The 18,944-nt window shown below is 32.5% G+C and overlaps 1 protein-coding gene across 1 annotated transcript; it reads right to left on the bottom strand.

Moving 5' to 3' along the window:
* Positions 1-5,132: 5,132 nt before the first annotated feature.
* On the bottom strand, positions 5,133-8,430 carry LOC110113858 (putative Myb family transcription factor At1g14600). Its single transcript, XM_020846565.2, has 6 exons — positions 8,236-8,430; positions 8,084-8,160; positions 7,936-7,972; positions 6,678-6,828; positions 6,451-6,574; positions 5,133-5,409 (listed from the first exon to the last, which is right to left on the bottom strand). The coding sequence occupies exons 1-6, from the start codon at positions 8,360-8,362 to the stop codon at positions 5,158-5,160; spliced, it is 768 nt and encodes a 255-aa protein (XP_020702224.1). The 5' UTR covers positions 8,363-8,430; the 3' UTR covers positions 5,133-5,157.
* Between the last annotated feature and the right edge of the window lie 10,514 nt (positions 8,431-18,944).

Here is an 18,944-nt window from a genome sequence, read left to right as displayed (position 1 = left end):
AGGGGCAAAATAAAGTTTAAATTAATAGAGCTTTCTACATATGCTAATTGATAAAGCCCCCCTTAAAATCTAAAATAACTTGGCCAAGCATGATTGAGATTTAATTATATAAATATATAACTATGAATATTATTATTGATTTCAATTCAATGTAAGAAAGTGTTAAAAAAATGTTATTTGAGTTAGGATGCCATATCAAACGTAGAATCGAAAGAGGAGATATTATCCCTTAGGGAAGAGCTCTCTTCCAATTGGAGATAAAAATTATGACAACTTTAATATCCAAAGATAAAAGAAAACACTCCCTCGGGGAGGAGTTTCTTTTCATTCGGATATCAAGATCTGAAGAATTCATGGATCTTGTTGGAGGACGAAGAAGTGAAGATAGAAGAGTATCTCACTCAAAGTCACTTGTGTCAGTCCTAAGATTAGAATCTGGGTTTTGTTAGTGATACCCGATCACTTTTAATTCTGCAGACCCTAGGTTGTAAACTAAGTGGTACTTGTCATAATGATATTTAATTCATTTAATTTTTTTAATTGATTAATTTACACTAATTGTGCTTAGAACTTCAAGTCTTTCCTAATTTTTTTTGATGCCATATTTGATTTTGCCTTGATACGCGGAGGCTCGTAAGGATACAATAAAAAATATTTTCTACTTAAAATTTAATAAAAAAATTTAGGCTCACATAGAAACTCTAATGTTCTAAGATGTAAGCTCAAACTGTCAAGAGTCTGCATAAGCATATTATTACTTTCTTCTCCTTGTTCGACACTTCCCTGCCCGCAAGTTCTGGAAGACTATCTGACCCATTAGGGTGAAATTCTGACAAGGGAATGTTGTACAATCTCTAGAACAATATTATTTTTAAGCCTTTTAAAATTGTTTCATACAAATTCATGTATTTATCGAGTTAATTAGCATTCATTATATTAGAAACATATTTAAAAGTATCTTAAGTTTTAATTGCATTTACTCTAAGCATATTAGTCTTATATAAGTCAAGCCAATAAGGATCTACTTTAGATGTAGGCCATAATTATGAAAATTTTAATTAACAATAGCCCATCACTCTTTCATAAAAAGACTGAATTCAATATTTTAAAGCGCCTAGGTAATTAGTTGGCTCCCAAATCAAGGCTAGGGTAAATCCCGATTTGCACTTTATTAGCTAGGTTCGGGTTACTATCATTAAGTGTACAATTTAGACTTTGGATGCAGGGCGGACAAAAAATCATATGATCCCAACCTTCAGAAATCTAATAACATTATTCTAATAAATCTTCAACTCAAATGAAATGGTCTCTTCAAATAAAAACTTAAAGCCCAACATATAGGATAGCCTGGGGTGTTTCTAAAGTGTTTCAGAATCACAAATCACATCCTACACTTTATCCTTTAATCTCGAAAATAATTGATCAAATTCGATCAAATCCCAATTGAGATTCTAAATTCATCTCCTCTCATATCACTTCTCAAAAATCTTTACAAATAAAACTTCTGTCGTTGTACTAATCAAGAGTATTCATAGGAAGTTTAATTTCCCTATGATTAAATTAACTATGAGAGCTTGCACTCGTAGGAGATTTAGAATCAACATCTTCTTTTTAAAATTGATTTTCAATACTCAAATAATTTTCATTAGAAAAATCAAAATAATGAAGATCATTATCATCATATTCAATCGATCGATAATAAATGATATTATTTTCCCTGGAGAGATACATCAGTTACCATCACAATTTTGAATATTAAATTAATTTTTTCTTATCCATATTATAATAGCTAATTACAAATAGAATATCATTTTGACCCTTCTGGGCAGGATGTAGTTCTTTGAATTTGACTATTATAGCTTGGATGAAACTTTAAGTTTTGCCATCTGAACCCATTGGGGATTAATATTTTCATCTTCCGATGCGATATATCGTTCATAATAATGTGTTCAATCTGAAAACTAAAATCTTAGAAATTAAATTTTCCCAAAAAAAATTAACCTTTTCAACCTCAACTTTTCAAGCACAAACATATATATGGAGTTGTTTAGTTTGAAGGTAATTTGTATCGAAGATGACACTTTCAGGCTAGGTGATAAAAAATGTAGTAGGCGAAAAAAAACAAAAAGAAAACTAAAAAAGAAGTATATCTTTGGTGTGGAATGTGCACTTTGTTGGGTTCTACAATTTTATTTATGTTCTTCTGTGGCTTGTCTCTATCCTTGTTTGGTTGTCTGGGCTCTAGGGTTTTCTTTTTACCCTTTTGGTTTCTTTCATGTGAGTCTTATTGTACTTGTCATAATGATATTTAATTCATTTAATTTTTTTAATTGATTAATTTACACTAATTGTGCTTAGAACTTCAAGTCTTTCCTAATTTTTTTTGATGCCATATTTGATTTTGCCTTGATACGCGGAGGCTCGTAAGGATACAATAAAAAATATTTTCTACTTAAAATTTAATAAAAAAATTTAGGCTCACATAGAAAATCTAATGTTCTAAGATGTAAGCTCGAACTGTCAAGAGTCTGCATAAGCATATTATTACTTTCTTCTCCTTGTTCGACACTTCCCTGCCCGCAAGTTCTGGAAGACTATCTGACCCATTAGGGTGAAATTCTGACAAGGGAATGTTGTACAATCTCTAGAACAATATTATTTTTAAGCCTTTTAAAATTGTTTCATACAAATTCATGTATTTATCGAGTTAATTAGCATTCATTATATTAGAAACATATTTAAAAGTATCTTAAGTTTTAATTGCATTTACTCTAAGCATATTAGTCTTATATAAGTCAAGCCAATAAGGATCTACTTTAGATGTAGGCCATAATTATGAAAATTTTAATTAACAATAGCCCATCACTCTTTCATAAAAAGACCGAATTCAATATTTTAAAGCGCCTAGGTAATTAGTTGGCTCCCAAATCAAGGCTAGGGTAAATCCCGATTTGCACTTTATTAGCTAGGTTCGGGTTACTATCATTAAGTGTACAATTTAGACTTTGGATGCAGGGCGGACAAAAAATCATATGATCCCAACCTTCAGAAATCTAATAACATTATTCTAATAAATCTTCAACTCAAATGAAATGGTCTCTTCAAATAAAAACTTAAAGCCCAACATATAGGATAGCCTGGGGTGTTTCTAAAGTGTTTCAGAATCACAAATCACATCCTACACTTTATCCTTTAATCTCGAAAATAATTGATCAAATTCGATCAAATCCCAATTGAGATTCTAAATTCATCTCCTCTCATATCACTTCTCAAAAATCTTTACAAATAAAACTTCTGTCGTTGTACTAATCAAGAGTATTCATAGGAAGTTTAATTTCCCTATGATTAAATTAACTATGAGAGCTTGCACTCGTAGGAGATTTAGAATCAACATCTTCTTTTTAAAATTGATTTTCAATACTCAAATAATTTTCATTAGAAAAATCAAAATAATGAAGATCATTATCATCATATTCAATCGATCGATAATAAATGATATTATTTTCCCTGGAGAGATACATCAGTTACCATCACAATTTTGAATATTAAATTAATTTTTTCTTATCCATATTATAATAGCTAATTACAAATAGAATATCATTTTGACCCTTCTGGGCAGGATGTAGTTCTTTGAATTTGACTATTATAGCTTGGATGAAACTTTAAGTTTTGCCATCTGAACCCATTGGGGATTAATATTTTCATCTTCCGATGCGATATATCGTTCATAATAATGTGTTCAATCTGAAAACCAAAATCTTAGAAATTAAATTTTCCCAAAAAAAATTAACCTTTTCAACCTCAACTTTTCAAGCACAAACATATATATGGAGTTGTTTAGTTTGAAGGTAATTTGTATCGAAGATGACACTTTCAGGCTAGGTGATAAAAAATGTAGTAGGCGAAAAAAAACAAAAAGAAAACTAAAAAAGAAGTATATCTTTGGTGTGGAATGTGCACTTTGTTGGGTTCTACAATTTTATTTATGTTCTTCTGTGGCTTGTCTCTATCCTTGTTTGGTTGTCTGGGCTCTAGGGTTTTCTTTTTACCCTTTGGTTTCTTTCATGTGAGTCTTATTTTGCGTATGGTTGTGGTCTGAATGGGGGGGGCGGTGCTGTTTGGTTCTGGTTGTTTGTTATGGTGTTGGCCCCTTTAATGAGCTGCTCTTTGGGTTTCTCTTGGTTGCTTTGGGCTTTTGGTTTTAGTTTTTTCTTCCCTGTTGTGGGTTGGGTCCCTTTCTCCTACAGGTTATTGTTGGTTGTTTTGGATGTATTGAACGAGTTGTTGATTAGCCAGGCGTTGGTCCATAGTTCATTTCTTCTGGATTTTCTTCTCAAGGTTTCTTTGCATGTTGCTCATGTCCAGCCTTTTCTTGGACTGAACTGTGTATTGTTGCTCTTCGTTTGCAGTTGTCGTGATTTTATTTTTATTTTTTTGCTTATTGTATTAGATTAGAACATTTGCTGTTAGATTTTATTTTAAAAAAAATGTATTTGTGATTAGCTTTTATTCTATTAAGGTCTTATAATCCGTATTTTTTATTAACACGTAGGCCCCTCTAATTCCTCGTATGTTTATTAGTTTATAAAATATCATTATTAAAACAAAAAATAGCCTTTAGTCCGTTGCCATCTTTAACTAAAGAGTTATGCTAAAAATGATAAAATATGACACTGTACTATAGTGTCATCCCTTTCTAAACTAAACAATAGATAGCGCCAAAAGTAGAAAGCACCTACTTTCAGCACTTTCTCATAAGTGCTTGGTAAATTTTTTATCATTGTTTGCTAACTATAAATATAATAGTCAATCAAATGCTAGTTAAAGCTAAAAGAATGTTATATGACTGGCCCTGAAAAATAATTCATTAAAGACCAGCACTCAACTTCGTAAACTGATAGATTTTCCTAACACCACAATTTCAACAAAACTAATTCTACCTAAATGTTTAAGTATCAAACAGCCGTAAATCTGTCATTTAAGTGACACCTTTCAGCAAGAATGTTAAACAAAAGAATAAATTGAAATTTACGAACAAATGCTAATGATATTGTTAGAAAGGTGCATAGTATCAAAATCACTAACAAAAGAAAAGAACAAAACATTATCTAAATATAAGTTTGAAAAGAACAAAATATAGAAATTAGGAGTTTGCAACTATGCATAAGAGCTACAGGCTGACATTGAGAGATCCAAATTTAAGCAACAATCATTTGACTGATGCAAGCTTTCTGTGTGATTTCTACCAGCGGCTGGAAAGGCACAACAACTGCTTTCACAAGCAGAAGAAGCACTACTCCCATGTTTGGGTTTTAGAGATAATGAAAGTGAGAGGGAGAGTTCATCCTCTTCATCGGATCTGCAGGTTATGGTACTTGTTGGGGTTTGACAACCATTTTGCTTAATGCCCTGCCACCATTAAAAAAAAAAAAAGATGTTGAAGAATTAGTTCATCTAAACTGCAATTATAGATTAAGGATCGCTTACTCTCTTGTGTTTCATAAATCAAAGTTTTGCAAAAGCAATAAATCTGTTGTACTCTCCTAAAAGAGTCTTGTTAACATAAAGGAAGAGGATTTTATTCATCTATCAAAGTTGTGTAGAGTTGTTAATCAGGAAAAAAAATTCGGTTGACATGCATAGAAGCTTAATCAATGAGAATACAGTTTAGAGTCAGATTTAGTTATATCTTGGCATATCATAGACTAACGCATTGATAAGAAAGAAATTGACCTAAACGTATAAATTTGCTTTTTTGTGCTAAACCATAGAAGCGTGCTCTGGCAACCATTACTCGTAGGAAGGTAGTAGTATTATTATTCATTCAAAAAAATTCTGGGAGCCACAATATTGCTTTTTAATTTCTATTTATTATGAGAATCAAATATTCCAATAATTATCACATCTTTAGCGATAGGAAGATAACTATCATATTGACCCCTCCTCGCTTCTCGAGCATTTGATATCCAAAAAACAGCTGCTAAAAATAGATGATTTGAGTAAAACTAAATTTGTAATACTAGAAGTTAGAGATGGAATTAAAATAAATATTGACGATAATATTATTAAAAAGATAATCGATAATGAAAATGTCGGTCAACTCTAATCTTTGAATGGAAAGGATTTTTTTTAAGAAGATAAAATATAATTACGGATTTAAGGCCTGTGCTACATTTGAGCTATCAAATAACTCATTTTATTAATACTATTTGAACTATAATGTGGCCATGTTTCAAGCTATTTGTGCAATAGTTTAAACAATAAAACAATCCCAAAGAAAGCCGTTAAAGTAAAAGATGGAGTGCATGCAAGAAAGTAATGCAGTGCTGAGTTAAAAAAGTAATCATCATTTTCCACGATGAATTGAAGTAAACTATCAAAAGGGAGGGGCAGAAAAGTTAATGATAGAGAGAAAGAGATGCCTCTGTCCTTCCCCTTTATGCAATTTACCTTCGAAGTGTGAGATTCTTCAACCATGTAAAAGCCGAAAGTGTGATTTTTTCTCTGCATGTAATCATGGAAGTTGCACAGGGTGGTAAATATCCCACAAATTCCATTGCTACTCTCCATGCTTCTGTTGAAAGAAAAAGAGTTTTTAATTGTAAATAAATAGATAGAAAGGCAAAGAATGTTGAATACTTCATAGAAAAGTGAGTAGCTTTGTTGTTTCAACAAACCTTTTGAGTACAGGGAGAGATGAGAGCATGAAGTGGGGTTGGGTTTCATTGGGCTTTGAAGAGGGCAAAAATACATCATCATGATTTTGCTTATAAGCAACGCCATCATTGCCTTCGCATGAACGTCTTCTCTCTTCAATGAGTTGAACATCTGGTGCATATAGGTAACTACCCCAGTTTTAGCTTCGCTGTTCCAATCACTTGTTACTTGTACGGAGTTTAAGATTATTTTTAAAAAATCTTATTTATGTTGTTTAACATAAAAGAAATCCTGAATTCAATTAGAATTTCAATAATATAGTTATAATTAATATATAAACAAAATCCGGGAAGCCATTTGAATGGCATGAGGTGATCTCTAGGCTCCGGGGAGGTTCATGTTTTTTCGTCCCCTTCTCTTCTGATGAGTCACACAATCCACGCATTAAAACAGAGAGGAATAAAGTCTTGAACGTTAGAGAGAAGACAAAAAAAAAAAAAAAAAAAAAAAAAAAAAAAAAAAAGGAAAGTATTTAAAAGGCTTGAGACTGGAACATCGCTTCTAGAAGAATACTGATTATGGTATGAATTTTCAAATATTTATACTTTTGGCTTGATTATAGTACAATCTTATAATTACATAGAGAATATAAACTATTAAAATTGTGAATTTATAAATATATTTTAACTTTAAATAAAAACTTATTCAAAAAAATTATGAAGAGAAAGACAACCAAATCAAGTCTAAGTTGATTAATTATAATATAAGCCCTGCAAATCAAGCAACAAAACTACTAACATGTGAAAGAATAGTGGCTACAGCTGCAACTTAAGATTTGCGAGAAAAAACTACACCTTAGAGTCAGATAAAAAAATGCTGATTTCCAATAACTGTCACATAAATTTAATGTATTATTACTTAAAACCATAATAAATATGGGGAAGAGCCGGGTTAAATAAATGTGAAATGTTTCAGCAAATACAACAGAAAACAATATCCATGGACACAAGTCCTGTGAAAATAAAATCTCAGTTCTCCATAGAGAAGATAGTGAGATGCTACAACTTGTAGCCTACAAGTAAGCTGATTTGGATCGGTCTCTACTAAAAATTGCACTTATCTAGATTTAAGTCACTCGTAAAATTTGAGATTAGTCCAACTCAACTAATGTGGCGGAACTTAATCAATTATACAGTTTATATGAAAAATGATGATAATAACTTTGTCTGAAATCCGCAATGAAGCTATCAGGATGACGGAACAATGAATTGAATATACCTTGTCTGCTTAGATCATTCCTCATGCTTCTGTACATCTGCTAAGAAGTTCAAAAATGGAAACAAAATTTCTTTGAGAACAACAATAAAGAACCAATAGTTTTAACAAATTGAAATTTCAGGGCTTGCCCGTTATGACGAAACAGCACCTGCAGATGACTCTTGACATGAGAAATAGTTAGCCCTTTCACATCCATCATCTGAAGCACCAGCTTTGGAGTAGCCTCTGCATAATTTTGATGGATTAATAGAAGAACAATCGCAATGCGGACTGAAGAACAAAATAATGAGAAAACATTACTATCTTGGCCTCCAAGGCGCTCAATGGCATAAACAAAGCAGTGGTGGAGATCAGGAGTCCATCTCAGCCTGGGAACCTTTGATCTGTTGTACTGCCTTACTGCTCCATTTCTACCACAGCTCACCATTTCCGCTTCTTTCTTTGCTAACCTTTAAGAAGATGAAGCAGAGCAGCAAAGCCAATAACTTTCCCTTGAAGCTAGCTGCCACGGCTTCCTCTAACTTATACCTGTTTACTTGCCCGCCTCCCCTATTCCCATGAAACTTCTTATTTCGTCGGTTCTATAAACCGTATTTCCTTACCTCAAAAAGTTTTCTTCTGATAGCATAGAAAGCACGAGGTGAAGTTTTGGGTTATTATTTTTTTCAGAAAAAAATAAGTTATTTAAAAGGATCACATGTTTAAGTAAGAAAAAAGAAACGCAATTAAAAAGAAATTTATAATTGGTCAAAATTGTAAAACAGAATTGGGTTTTAGTAGAAAACGCAAATCAAATATTTTGCGTTTTCTAAAGAAAACTCTAAACAATTTTTTGTTTTCTTAGAACTCAGAACTCTTTTATATTTTCTATACAAAACATAATTTAATATAATATTTGATAAATGTTTAATATAATATTTAAGAAATTAATATAATAAAGCTTAAAATGTTAAATAAAATTTAATATGATAATTAGAATTAATAAATATTTTTGATTAAATGGGTAATGAAAATTACGTAAATAAAATGTAAAATAAATTTTTTTTATATTTCTAAATACAACATAATATATTTTTGTAATTATAATATATTATTTTCATATAAAATAAATTTATAATTAAACAACAAAAATTATTTTTACCGGCTTAACTAAATAACTCATTAGTAAAAGTTTTCAATAATTAAACAATTATTTTCTAGTAGATATAATTAAATAATAATACAAATTAATTATCATCATTTACGCTTTTATTTTAATCTAATTAGCTTTAATGATAATATTAATTTTAATTTATCGATAATTAATTATTTCATTATCCTATATATAATTATTAAAAGTATTAAACTTTAATTTAATCTTAGCAATAATAATATAACACTGTTAATCAGTGAAGGATCTTATTAATGGTTATTTCATACAATCAATGTCCAATTAGTATAGATAGTTTAAATTTAAACTTTTTTTCATTTAGGGGAAATTTTAGTTTTAGAAGTTAAACTCTGTACTAATTGGATTCTAATTGTGTGAAGAAACTATTATCAAGATTCTTCTATATTATTATCGCTAACTATCCAATTAGTATAGATAGTTTAATTTCTAAAGTTTATCATTTAGGCCAAATTTTAATTTGAGAATTTAACTATCTATACTGATTCGATACTGATTTGGTAAAATAACTATTATTAAGATTCTTCAGTGATTAAGAGTGTTATTTTATTGTCGCTAAGATTAAATTCACACTGTTATATTATTATCACTAATATTAAATTAACATTAAACTCTTTTAATAATTATCTATGGGTTTATTAATTAAATTATTAATCAATTAAACTAATTGTTTTCATAAAGGCTAATTGAATTTTAATAATAGCATAAATGATGATAGTAAATTTTTTATTATTTAATTACGACAACTAGAAAATAATTGTTTTATTATTTATAACTTTTGTAATGAAGTATTTAGTTAAGGCTGTTAGAATAATTTTAATTGTTCAATTATAAATATATCTTATATGAAAAGAATATATTACAAAATTTTAATTTTTATAATTATAAAATTATATTATACTGTACTAAAAATATTAAAAAAAAAATAATTTTAATATTATTTATATAATTTTCATTTCCCATTAATCAGTTGAATTTATTAATTATAAATATCTAATTAAATGATATTTAACAATTTAAACTTTATTATATTAATTTGGTGAATATTATACTTAATATTAATATTCTATTAAATATTTATCAGATATTATATTCAATTAAATTTTGTGTAGAGCAAACACAGTTTGGAGTTTTCTTGGAAAACCAAAAATTATTTTGGGTTTTCTTTAGAAAATGCAAAATGTTTTCCTGTTTTCAGAAAAAACCAAAAATTGATTTGCCTTTTCTGTTAAAACCCATTTCAGTTTATTTATTTATTTATTTATTTTGATCCTCTTTAAATTTCTCTTTAATTAAGTTTTTTCTTCTTATCTAAAAATGTATATGTTGATCCGTTTAAAAAAATTGTCTATTTAAATCTCAATAAAGAACCATGTGTAAACAATTAGATAATAAGAAAAATTATAATTCAAGAGTTTGAATAACATATATATCTTTCGTTGATATATCGTCAAAAAGTTATCTTGATCCGACATGAATTTCGAGGTAAAATCAAGTTGGAAACTTCCGAAATTATATTCGGAACCATATGAAGTCCGATATCAACAAACACATAGTTGAACTAAACGTCTCAAGAAGAGGAATCCAACCAAACCCAATTCGACTGAATCCATACCCAAATGGGTCCAAATCGAAGACTCGAAGTACCTTTGGAAAGTTCAAACCATAAATTGTATATACAAATGATTTCCAAATGTAACATGCTTACAGTTGAATCGAGCGGCGCAACGAAACAAATCCAGCAAGCCCAATATCACCAAATTCTGATATCGTTAAGTCATTCTGATGCACAGTAAAGGGTTCACAATCAGGGGGATCAATATTGGTCGTCCAATCAAAACACTCCCAGCATACCCTTGATCTCCTTCCTATTTACTAGCCATACCACCATCAAAAAATCTTAAATAGACTCGTCATTCCTCATAGAAAGGGACCCAAGCAAGGAAGATAAGAAAGAGAGAAAAACTAGAGATATATAGCAACCATACTCTTCCTAGACACCCGGCATCACCAAACTATTGTCAAACTTCCGCCCGGCCATCAGCTGATGGTGAACATCGGCTCGACCATTGATTATAGTCGGATCTCCGCCTAGCCAACAATTATTGCCATATTTACACTCGGCCACCAATTGAAGATGGATTTACACCTAGCCACGAAATGTCAATAGTTATCCAATTTTCTTCGCTAGAAAACAAACTTTTTTACCACTATCTTCTGCCAACTATAGTCCTTTCGACCTATGTCACATGATAACAGTCTTTCTAACCATATTCTCCCACCAATTATGGTACTTCCGCCTTTCTTCACTAGATAATGGTCATTCTTACCACTATCACCCATTGAGTAAAGTCCTTCTGACCTTCATCCCCAGACTATGATTCTTTTGACCTCAATCACGAAGCAACTGTCCTTTCAACCTTCGTCGCAAGTCTACAGGCTTTCCAACATCCACTACTCATGACTACAGTCTTTCCGACCTCATTCGACAAACTATGGCCTTTACGACCTCCTTCCCCTACAGAATATGATCCTTCCAACCTCTATCACCAGACTACAATCATTTTGACCTCTGTCACCCACAAACTATAGTCCATCCGACCTCCATCACAAGACTAGTGTCTTTTTGACCTCGGTCGCCTGCAATCTTTCATATTTCTGACCAAATAAATATGTCAATATGTATTAGGAGTATCAAAAAGGGTCAACGAGTCAGCTTCGAGTACAACCTGAATTGACCCGACCTGACCCATGCGGATTAGGGTTCATGCTAATTCGCACCTGCTTCCATATACAGGATGATGTTGTATGGAATGGGTTGACCATTCTTACAAGCATTCATGCACAATATCATGAACGGGATGATGCCGATAATGGATGGGATAATAAGATAATGATGCAGTGCGGGTTGGTAGTATGCTAGGACACTTATGAGATGTGAGACATCAGCAACAAACATGTGAAGCCAGCCCACAGACACTCAACTTAGATTGTCACACTTGCAAGATGAGGTTAGTTATAATAGACCAGGATGACATCAATGATGATGAGACGACATGATATTCTCTGGCCAATTTGAGTTTGTTTTGGATTTTCGAGTCAACCTGAACTCGGCCTAGTTTTACGAACAGGTTGAAATCCCAAAGCTTAACCTGGCAAATTTCTCAAATGGGTTGACCTTAACCCAAAATTTTTTAGTCTAGTTTGGGTTGGGTTTTTGAGCCGTGTAAAATATTGACACCCTAATATGGATTCTTCCAATTCCCACCATGTAAGGAGTTCTATATGATGTATATTTTCTACATTCATTCAAGGCCTTCCCTTGAGGTAGGGCCTCATTGCACTCGATTGCAAATAATATTTGATTCATTTAAATTGGGCCATGCCCCTTGGTTTCCCCCCTTTTTAGGGATTTCCACATAAAATATCTAGTGTCTCTTATAAATGTTACGCCTTTTCTTTTATTTGATTGTGTGTTGGGTCTTCATACAAAGCTACGATGTTAAACTTTCAATTTCTCTACCATCGTGAATTTTCTAGGATGCAAGAGTTTGGCTTCATCTGTGAGAACATGGTTCCTAACTGGGGGCCTATTTTTGTTCCAACTTCAAAAGGTTATTTATGTAAATATCTTGACATCATCCATTACTATATCAATTTCATGGTGATAGTAATTATGGACAAATAAATTGCTCCAATACTTTTAACATAACATATAATATTTTATGAAATTCCTAGCAAATACAATACTTCCAATCAATTATAAGCTTTTTATAGTCCCTAACTGGACTTATACTCCTTAAACAAGGTCTTAATCTCAACCTTGAAAAGATACTAACAGTCTAAAGATAGACCATTCTTCACCTTTGATTTGATATACACATGGCATTTTCCCCTCCCAATAAAAGCATCATAGATCCAAGGAGATTTGATCCAACCTCTTCTGCAAAGGTTAATGTCATTGAGCAATGCTTTGACAAGGAATCTTTAATAGGTTATAATATACACATCTTTGATAAATTTTCTCAACCTCCATAACATAGGTTACCATCATCAAGCAATGATCTAATAAATAACCTGAGACATGTCATAGATCTTTAGTGGATTCTCTCAACCTCTTGAACACAGGTTAACGTCCTTGAGCAATGCTCTGACAAACAACCTCAGATAGGGCATAAATCCATGATGGATTCTCTCGACCTCTTTCTCACAAGTTAATATTGTGGATCAATACTCTGACAAACAGCCTCTAATAGGTCATACATCAATGATAGATTCTCTGAACCTCAACAACACAAGTTAATGTCATTAAGTGATGCTCTAATAAAAAACCTCGGGTATATCAACCATATTTAGTAGATTATCTTACCATCATTCATACAAGTTAATGTCATCAAGCAACAAATTACTTCAAAAAGGTCAAATAACTTTGGAGGATTCTATTGCCCTCTTCTCTACTATACATTAAAGCATCTCCTACAATTTCATCTTCAAAGAAAGATTTTAATATGATCATCATCTGGCCTCAACTTAATTGGCATTATTAGTGTATAGCGAGGCTACCAATAAGGGAAACTACTTTGACCCATTCCATAAGGGTGTCTGACGTCCTCCCGTATTTATATGAATGTATATTACCTTTAGCATAACGCAACTTGACCACCATCATTATCGACCTTTGCATGATGTCCTTCATCGATCCTTTGCTTCGTATCAGCCATTATCAGCTTTTCGCTCGACTAATTTTAGCAACACACCCTCTAACTATCTTATTAAGCTCTCCACCTGACCATTGATTGACATCAGACTTCCACCTTATCATTGATCGTTGACATACTTCCACTCAAATATCATCAAAAGTCTTCCCGTCTAATGATAATAATTAATTCTTTTCTCATGCTTAATTACCACCAAGTATTTTCAAATCACCCTCCTATACAAGACATAGTTTATCTTCATCTTTATAGGCTAGTCTATTGAGAGATAAACTCTTATTGTGACTTCTTCTACATAAAAGAGGGGCACTAAATCTTAATAGGGTATGTCATCTATCTCAAATAGTGGAATGCCTCTAGTATAAGAAGAAAATTAGAAGTGAAGAAAAAGGCAGGAGGAGAAAGTTCCTTCTACACTAAAAAAAGGCATTTAATTTTAATGGGGGATACCACCTATCAAAAATAATGAAAATCCTTTAAAGTAAGAAAGAAAATTGGGAAGAGAGAGAGGAAGGATGAAAATTCTAACTTCTACCTAAGAGAGGGGCTCTTGTACTTAATAGGTGATGTCCCTCAACTAAAATAAAGTTAGAGGAAGAATGGAGAATGAGAAGAGGAGCAATTTTCACCATGCCTCAGGGGAGTATTTATAGGAAGAAAAGATGAGGAAATGGTTCAACATGGGGGTGGGGCGGGGGGGGCGTGGGGGTGTTTGGATTTCCCTACTATGTTGTAAATTTTTTTTTAGAAATTTTCTTAGGATTTTTTTCAGAATTGTTTGGGTCCTATTCTAAAATTTACATACAAAAAAATGATGCTCGGGATCCACAAAAAAGAATGTTGCAGGCACTGTAGTTTCCACCCACACAAAGAAAAAATAGTGGGGTCAAAAAAAAAATTGAAAATGTATAAAAGCGGTAGGTAGAATCGACTCTAATTGACCACACACCCTAAATGGTGAGCCTTTATAGGTGCATAATGGATGGGCTACCTTTGGCGTTAGTAGCCGGTGGCCAACTAGATTGGCCGCAAATGTACCTCTGGGATTGATTATTTACCCGGACTATCTGAATCGAACATTTTTTAGGTCTTTTAATCAATTTTTTGACATTCTACATCCAATTCGGGCACTTGCATATCTCAACAGAGCCTCTATAATCAATTTCAAATGTTTTGGAGCATAAGTTTTCAACAATTTTTTGCTACAATCAATGCACCAAATTAAAGACTTCCTCAATTTATAATTAAGGATATTTTACTTGGTTTATGGCCCTGAGAGGATATCCACGTTGACTTCCAAGGAGCGGTTGTTCATAACAATTATTTAAAAATTATAATTTTTCATTGAAAGAATTTGAAGAGCAACGACATATATTTTTTCACTATATAAGTATCGATTTCCAAATATAGGGAGCCAACTGATATATCATTAAAAAAAGTATCATGATCGGGTATGAATCTTGAAGCAACATCAATGTGGAAATTTCTAAAATTAAATTCAGAACCATATAAACTTTAATTTCAGCAAACTTATAGTAAAACTAAATGTCTCAAAAAGATGAACCCAATAACACCAAATTCGATTCAATCTGAACCTAGATGGGTCAAATTCGTAGACTGCGCGCCTTTAGAAAGTTGAAGCCATAAATTGGTTCACCAAATGAATTTCAAATGCTATATTCTTATTATCAAATCAAGCAACACGATGAAACAAATCCAACGATCCAAACATCTTCTAATTATGATATCATTAAGTCATTTGAATGCATAATAAATGGTTTACAATCAAGAAGATCAATATCAGCTATCCATTAAAACAACTCCCTAGATACCCTTTATGTCCCTCATATTTATTGGTCATGCCACTCTTTGAAATCTATAAATATACTCCCATTTCTCATGGGATAGGACTAAAGAAAGGAAGAGAGGGAAGAGAGAGAAACTAGAGTTCTCTTTCCACTAGAGTCCTCAATCACCATCAGACCACTGATCGATGCTAGACTATCACCGGACTTCTGCCCATCCACTGACTGATGATGGACTTTCATCGCCAACTGATTATCACCAAACTTTCCCCCGACCACCAATTATTGACATATGTACAAATGCCACAAACTGAAGCCAAATTTACACTCGGCTATTGACTGTCATTAGTTCCACTAACCTCCATCACCAGATAATGATTTTTCTTACCACTATCACCCACAACCTATAATCTTTCCAACGTCCCTCATTAGATAATGGTCATTTTAACCACTGTCATTCACCGACTATGTCCTTCTGACCTTCGTCGCTAGACAAAGATCACTTTGGCCACCATTGCCGCTGACTAGGGTCCTTCGGACTTCCATCACCAAACTATGGTCTTTCCAACCTCCATAGGTAGAGTACGGTCCTTCCAACCACCATCAAATGACTATGGTATTTTTGGCCTCTATCACCTGCCGACTACGGTCATTTCGACTTGTATCGCCAGACTTCAGTCTTTCCAATGTCTGTCACCTACCAACTACTATCCTTTCAAACTCTATCAACAGACTATGACCTTTTTGAACTTCATCACTTGCCAACTACAGTCCTTCCGACCTCCATGTCTAAACTATGATCAGACTGAATCTATCATCTGTCAACTACCGTCCTTCTTCACTATATCTGTAGACTATGGTCTTTTTAACCTCCGTCGGCTATCGACTATGATCCTTCAAACCTCTATTTTTAGACTACATTCTTTCTAACCACCGTCACCCACCGATAATAATCCTTACAACATTCATTGCCATACAATAATCTTTCTGACCTTCGTTGAATTCTAACTACAATCTTTTTGACCTCCATCATAAGACTACAATCTTTTTAACCTCCGTCACGCACTTACTATAGTTGTTCTAACATCCGTCACCATACTATGATCTTTCATACCTCCGTTACCCGCTTACTATGGTCCTTCCGACCTCTTTCACTAGACTACAATCTTTTCGACCTTCATTACTGACTATGGTCCTTCCAACCTCTGTCGCCAGACTAAGATCTTTCTAACCTCCATCACTAGCTGACTACAATCCTTCCAACCTCTATTCCAAGACTACGATCTTGTTTACCTATGTTGCCCACCGACTGAGGTCCTTCCGGCCATTGTCACCCGCTGACTATGATCCTTTCAACCAAACAAACATCTCAATATTGGTTTTCCAATTCCCACAATGTATTTTATTTTAAATCATGTATATTTCTTCATTAAGTCAAGTCCTTCCTCCCAAGTAAGGCCCTCATTTGTAATCGACTACAAACACTAGTAGATTCATTCAATCTGGGCCAAACATTGTGGGTTTTCCTGTTTTTAGGAGTTTCCACGTAAAAAATTTGTTATCTCTTATGAACGTTACACCCTCTTTTGTCTTATTGTGTACTAGATTTTCATACAAAACTATGATGTTAAACTTTATATTTCTTTATCACCACAAATAATCCATGACACAAAACGTATAAATTTTACAAAAAAAAAAAATTATATAAAAAAAAAACTTAATGATATTTTAATTACATTTTTAATGTTTAAATGCCAATTTATTTAATTGATAGAGCTTCATATGGAATATTTTATAGTTTCTGAAAATCACATTCTTTTAGTCAATATTAACCCTAAACTTGGCAAGCATCGAGCTCAACTTCTTAAGTCTTTTTAACCACTACAATAGGTTGTTATGGGAGAGTTCTTGAGAACCTGCTGATGAACACCTTTTTATTGAGCCCATAGGTTCACTTTCTCCAAGACAACTTGGACCAACGTTCTCAATGATCTTACTACTCAATGCGAGACTTCAATATATGTCTTTCAAATTTGTTTATCAAGAAACAAGTGGCCTTGCTTCGTTTCATGAAATGTTGCTCTATGGGGCTTTTCTAGCTATTTAATTCTCATTATTAATCAATCCATGAAATCAATAGGCCCCTCTGCCACACATTAACATGTGGCCTCCCTCAACTAAAAAAACTTTCTTAAAACGAAAAATCTAGCCTCATCTGAGTTCCCTTTCAATTACGTGCAGCCGGTTGATAATTCTTCGAACTAGAGGTAGATGAAGTAGCTAAGGAAAGACATCTATCTCTTATAGGAAATGCACTAGGTAGACGTCCTGACTATAAGGCCCCTCTAAGGGAAGTTAGAAAGGTTTGACAGCTTATAGATACAATGTCAGACCTATATTTCAATGGCAGTTTTCTTCTCTTTAAGTTTTTTTTTTTTTTTTTAATAGATTATATTTTTTCTTATTATTAATTCTTCTCATCCACAAGGTTTAAATCGATAATCAATAACCTTGAAGATATAAAAATTTTGTTTATCTTGAATCCTTATGACACCATTAGGATAAATTATAATGACAGTAAAAAGGCCAAGCCATCTAGATTTTGTTTTTTTAAGGTAGAGTTTATTTTTATAATAAAAAGGTAAGACATCTTGACCAGGAGAAAACACAGAAACTTAAACTCGACATACATGCATTTTAGATTTTTATATCTTCATAAACTTCAATTCTGAATTCATGAAGTTGATAAACTATTACAGAACTCTGGATGTTTAGAACAGAGTTGAAATCTTCATTCTTTAAGCATACTTGACTTCTTTTTTAGGATGAATGATTTAATTCTTTCCACCCATTGCATAGAAAAAAATCTAGAAATGAAAGAGAGACACTCCCAAATACTACACTTCAAAAAGATTTATAAGGATAGAAAATCAAATGTTCAACTTACCCTTTTTATAAATTTCATAGGCATAGAAGCTCCAAAATTTGAATTTTAAATCGTCGTGGCACGACTATACTCAGTGTTTCTATAAGCAACGTTATGGTGTCATTTTCTGTCCAAAATATTTTTTTTTACCTAATGACTATCACTTCTAAATCTAATCTGCTATGCACAAAACAAATTAAAAGCTGGGTTACCTCCCATACAACGCTAAGTTTATAGTCTTAAGTCAGATTTGCCTAAATTTATTAATTTGGCTGGGGGTTCTTTCTACCAATCCTCAAATGGTTATCACTATATATATATATATATATATATTTCCTTTTTCCTTTGGGTTAACTTCATTATTTCTTGGTAATGATCCAAAACGTCAACTAATG

Source organism: Dendrobium catenatum, unplaced genomic scaffold, assembly GCF_001605985.2.
Source record: "Dendrobium catenatum unplaced genomic scaffold, ASM160598v2 fragScaff_scaffold_1119, whole genome shotgun sequence".
Lineage (NCBI taxonomy): Eukaryota > Viridiplantae > Streptophyta > Magnoliopsida > Asparagales > Orchidaceae > Dendrobium > Dendrobium catenatum.
Note: the sequence above shows the minus strand (reverse complement) of the source record. Positions and strands in the feature narration are given on the sequence as shown.